The 4,208-nt window shown below is 61.3% G+C and overlaps 1 protein-coding gene across 1 annotated transcript; it reads left to right on the forward strand.

Annotated features, from left to right (window-relative positions):
* The first annotated feature begins 6 nt into the window (after positions 1-6).
* Positions 7-1,614, forward strand: LOC310891908 (ATP-dependent 6-phosphofructokinase, liver type-like). Its single transcript, XM_083854129.1, has 6 exons — positions 7-48; positions 201-262; positions 355-466; positions 546-645; positions 739-844; positions 942-1,614. Exons 2-6 carry the CDS (start codon positions 228-230, stop codon positions 1,087-1,089), a joined length of 501 nt encoding a protein of 166 aa, XP_083710255.1. The 5' UTR covers positions 7-48; positions 201-227; the 3' UTR covers positions 1,090-1,614.
* The last annotated feature ends 2,594 nt before the right edge of the window (positions 1,615-4,208 follow it).

Raw genomic sequence — 4,208 nt, forward strand, 5'->3', positions numbered from 1 at the left:
GACGCCGCCTACGTGTACGAAGACCCCTTCACCATCCACGACCTGAAGGTGAGCAGCCCCCGGGCTCCTGATGGCATCGTTGGGGTGAAAAAAAGGAAGGAAAACAAGGATGGGGCGGGCTCCGGAGGAGGTCTGGTGGGATCAGGGGGACGTGGGGTGGACGCAGGAGGCCCGGGACGTGCCGGTGGTTTGTCTCGCAGGCCAACGTGGAGCACTTGACTGACAAAATGAAGACGGACATCCAGAGAGGGCTGGTGCTGCGGTAGGTCAGGGGGTCCCCCGGGGCACAGGGACACCCTGGGGGTGCCAAGTGAAGGAGCGGCCCCCCCACACCCCTTCCCTCTGCTCCCCCAGCAACGAGAAGTGTCACGAGCACTACACCACCGAGTTCCTCTACAACCTCTACTCCTCCGAGGGCAAAGGGATCTTCGACTGCAGGATCAACGTCCTGGGTCACCTCCAGCAGGTACTACGGGGGACAGGAGGGCCACCAGCACCGTGCCACGTGCCACGGGGGCTTGACATCAGCGTTTCTTTGCACCCAGGGCGGGGCCCCGACCCCCTTTGACCGCAACTATGGGACCAAGCTGGGGGTGAAGGCTGTGCTGTGGATGTCGGAGAAGCTGCAGGAGGTCTACCGCAAGGGTGAGCCAAGGGTCGGGGGGACACCGGTGGCACTGGGCAGCTCGGCCGCTGTCCCCACTGCGAGGTGACCGCGGCCGGCCGCGTCCCCCCCAGGGCGTGTGTTTGCTAACTCGGCCGACTCCGCCTGCGTGATCGGACTGAGGAAGAAGGTGGTGGCCTTCAGCCCCGTGACGGAGCTCAAGAAAGTGACGGATTTCGAGTAAGTCCCCGTCCCCTGTCCGTGGGGACCTTCCCGATGCTCGTGGTGAGGGCCACCGTCCCCGGGAGCCACTGGAGAGCCGTGTCCCCCCTCGTAGGCACCGGCTGCCCCAGGAGCAGTGGTGGCTGAACCTGCGGCTGATGCTGAAGATGCTGGCCAACTACCAGATCAGCCTGACCGAGTACATCTCGGGGAAGATGGAGCACGTCACCCGGCGCACGCTCAGCATCGAGAAGGGCTTCTAGGGGCTGTCCCCGAGCGCTTCCTCCCCAAACCCTGCCTGAAATCACTGGTCCAAGGGCTGGGCCCTGCGCAGACGTGGGCAAGGAGGCTTCCCTGAGCCCAGCCGCGCAGCCCAGCCCCGTAATCATCCTCTTCTAGTTTATTCCTGTTATTTAATGATGGGGTTATCCTGATTCCTTCTTTCGTGGCTTGACCGCCCCAACCAAGTGCTGCTTTTAGCTGAGCGTGCTCGGCGCAGGAGGGGAGCAGAGGAGCAGGTGCCGCTGTGCCGGAGCGGGCAGGGGATGGCCCTGGGGGCTTCCTCTGCCCGGTGAGGCCCCCGGCTCCATCCCCCCAAGTCGTTTCGGCACAGAGGTCCCGGCAAGCCCCTGTCCCCAGCCACCTTGCATGACGCTTGGCTGTGACCACCACCACCGCGTGGCCCTGGGGCTGTTGCCCGTCATCTCACCGCCGCTCCGTGACCCCGCCGCGTCTTGTGCCATCACGGCGTCACTCGCGTCTTAGAGATAAAACCCGCTGGAGCCAAAGCTGCGTCGCCGGCGTGGTCACTGGGCGCCGCGTCCCCGCGGGGAGGACCGGGGCCGATCGTCCCCGTGGGGTGGGCATCGGGGTGGGGAGACAGTCCCGCGCTGAGGCTGGTTGCTGGGGAGCGGGCGTGAGAAAGCTGAGCTGCAGACGACGTGCCAGAGCCAGATTAACGCCAGGACGGGAGGTTTCCCTGGTGTGTGCATCCCAAGCAGGGGTCCTGGGAGTGCGGGACCCTGGGCGGTCTCTCCCATGCACGGGTCCCTCCAGCGGGTGCAAAGTCAACATCCCTCTGCGGGGCGACCTCGCAACCCTGGAGGAAAATCGCTTCTCCCTTGGTTTGGTTCCCACCTTCAAGGGAAGTTCAAAGCTGACTTCTCGGGGCGACACGCGTGGCTTTCACGCAGTTTCTCAGGGTGGCTGCCAAGCGCCACGGCCCCAGCTCGCAGCACTGGGGCTTGGCTGATGCCAGACATCAAATTTCCCAGGACTTGTCCGTCCTGGGGCCAGGCCGATGGGACATCACCAGCACGGGGATGTGTCACGGTCTTGGGGTTTGGACACAGAGTTGTTTTCTTTCCCGTGGAGTTGTCCCCAGTGGCGAGCCCCCTTTGATTTTAAGGGCAACAGTGTTTTCCCCTAGCTGGCCACGGTACTTATTTTAAGCTCTGGACAAAGACGATAATTAGCACATTGTCCCTGCCAGAGCTGAGCGTGCAGAGAAACAGCAGAACTTGCTGATGAAGGAAACAGCGCGGCTTTTCCCGGGCGGCACCTGCTCCGGGGACCCCAGGCAGAGCCTGCAGCGCTCCTCCTGGGGCCAGGTCCCCCGGGGGACAGGAGGACGGCGGGCTCGGGAGCAGCAGGGGCACTTGGCGGCCGGAGCAGCGGCACCAGCCAAGTATGACAAGCGCGGCACGTAGGCGGGGAGCTGTGCACGGGGACAGTGGCGCTGGCGGGGATTAGCAGCACAGCTTCTCTGAGCTGGGAGAGGAGGAGCTGCGCTGGAGCAGCCCCAGGCCATGGCAAACCATCAGCTCCATCAGCCACCCAGCCCCCCTGGCAAACCACAATGCCCCCTCCGGCCGCTCTCCTCCTGGCAAAGCGGGGGGCACCAGGCCAGGGGGTGCCTACCAGCGCGCCCCGTGGTCCCCAGCGCAGACAGGCGTGATTTCTGCCACCGAGCAGGCTGTCGAGGCAGCCTGGGAGAAGACTTAACCTCGGCGCAAGGGCAAGATGCACACGAGATGACGGGTAAGTCTCTGGGGCCTTGGCTGTCAAGGGAAGTCTGGTATATTATAAATCACACCGACCGGTTAAACGCAGCCGGGTTTAACGCAGCAGGCAAGAACTAGGTCATCTGAGGAGTTGAAAGCATCAGCAATCCTCACCCGAAGGACAAACTGTGCCCCCTCACACCAAGGCCACGTATCCGTGCTTGTGCGCACGGGGCAGTCGACGTCCCCGAGGAGCACTCCCTCCCGCCAGCGTGACGCAGCGCGGGGGGCTCAGAGGCCTGTGCTGACACCAGGAATAGAGACACAAGAGGCCACCAAGGGCCACGTCCCCACCGCTCGGGTCCTGACCCGGCCGGCTTTGCACCTCTGCACGAAACGCGCCGAGCATTGCTCGGTCTCTTTTGCTTCCTGCAGTCAGTGTGCACTTGCTGCTGCAAGCAGCTGCTGAAAGAGCAAAGCGCCCTCGGAAAGCAGCTCGGCAGCAGGGAGGTGCAGCAGTTATTCTGGTCTCGAGCAGCGCTGCGGTGGCATGAAGCATTTCATGTCCAGTGGAGCGGGAGGGAGCAGGGGCCAACAGCCGCCCCGCGGCTAACAATGCGAGCTGTGACCCAGACGTAACAGAGCAATGCCCAGAGTCAGTTGTTCTCACGATGGCTGCTGAGCCCCAGCCACAACTCGCATCCTAGAGGGAAAATAGCTTTTATTTGGTATGTCACAACGTTTCAGTCAGTATTTAAACAGCCCTGTAAAATTTTAGTAAACTCATCTTTCAGTTTAACACCGCCCTGGATACCTGTGCAATCAGATAATAACGCCTGGCTTTTCTCCCAAACCACAAAATGCACGGGGGCATCTTACTCCGAGGTTAAGTTTCCTTAAGCTGCTCTAATGCCTGCAGGGGCATGCAGAGGTGAAACTACAGCTGAGCATTCAGGATTTGCTGTTTCACCCAGGCTGCGCCAAGGTTTTCTTTGGGCCACCTCATTGCCGAGTCAGATGCTGGGTGTGCTAACAAGGGCCAGAAGAAGTCAGGAGTTTAAGATAAATTAAGAATTTGACATTGACCTTCACCATCTGCACCAGACAGTTCTTGATGATTCTTTTAGGCAGCTTCTTCCCAACAGATTCAAACAAATCTTTGTGGCAGAAGCTGCCTTCAGAGCCTGCTACACACAAAGCTGGTGCCGTGACTGGCTGCGTGTTAGTCCAACAGGGAACGACCTAAAAGCAGCGATCTGCCTGGCTGCCGGCAGGCTTTGCCAACGCCTTCAGTCACAGAGCACAGCAGCACCTCTGTCTGCAGCCCTGCTGGTTTTTGCTTGCTGATCCCCCTGCAGCTCCCACAAAATGGCCCCAGC

Source organism: Anser anser (genome assembly GCF_964211835.1).
Source record: "Anser anser genome assembly, contig: HAP1_SCAFFOLD_776, whole genome shotgun sequence".
In the NCBI taxonomy this organism is placed as follows: Eukaryota; Metazoa; Chordata; class Aves; order Anseriformes; family Anatidae; genus Anser; species Anser anser.

What these genes read in the sequence shown, in the direction of transcription:
- LOC310891908 (XM_083854129.1), top strand. Translation starts at nt 228, where the DNA reads ATGAAGACGGACATCCAGAGAGGGCTGGTGCTGCG. An exon ending in TCCTGGGTCACCTCCAGCAG is followed by an intron (nt 467 to 545) that starts GTACTACGGGGG and finishes CTTTGCACCCAG; the next exon opens with GGCGGGGCCCCGACCCCCTT. An exon ending in AAGAAAGTGACGGATTTCGA is followed by an intron (nt 845 to 941) that starts GTAAGTCCCCGT and finishes CCCCCCTCGTAG; the next exon opens with GCACCGGCTGCCCCAGGAGC.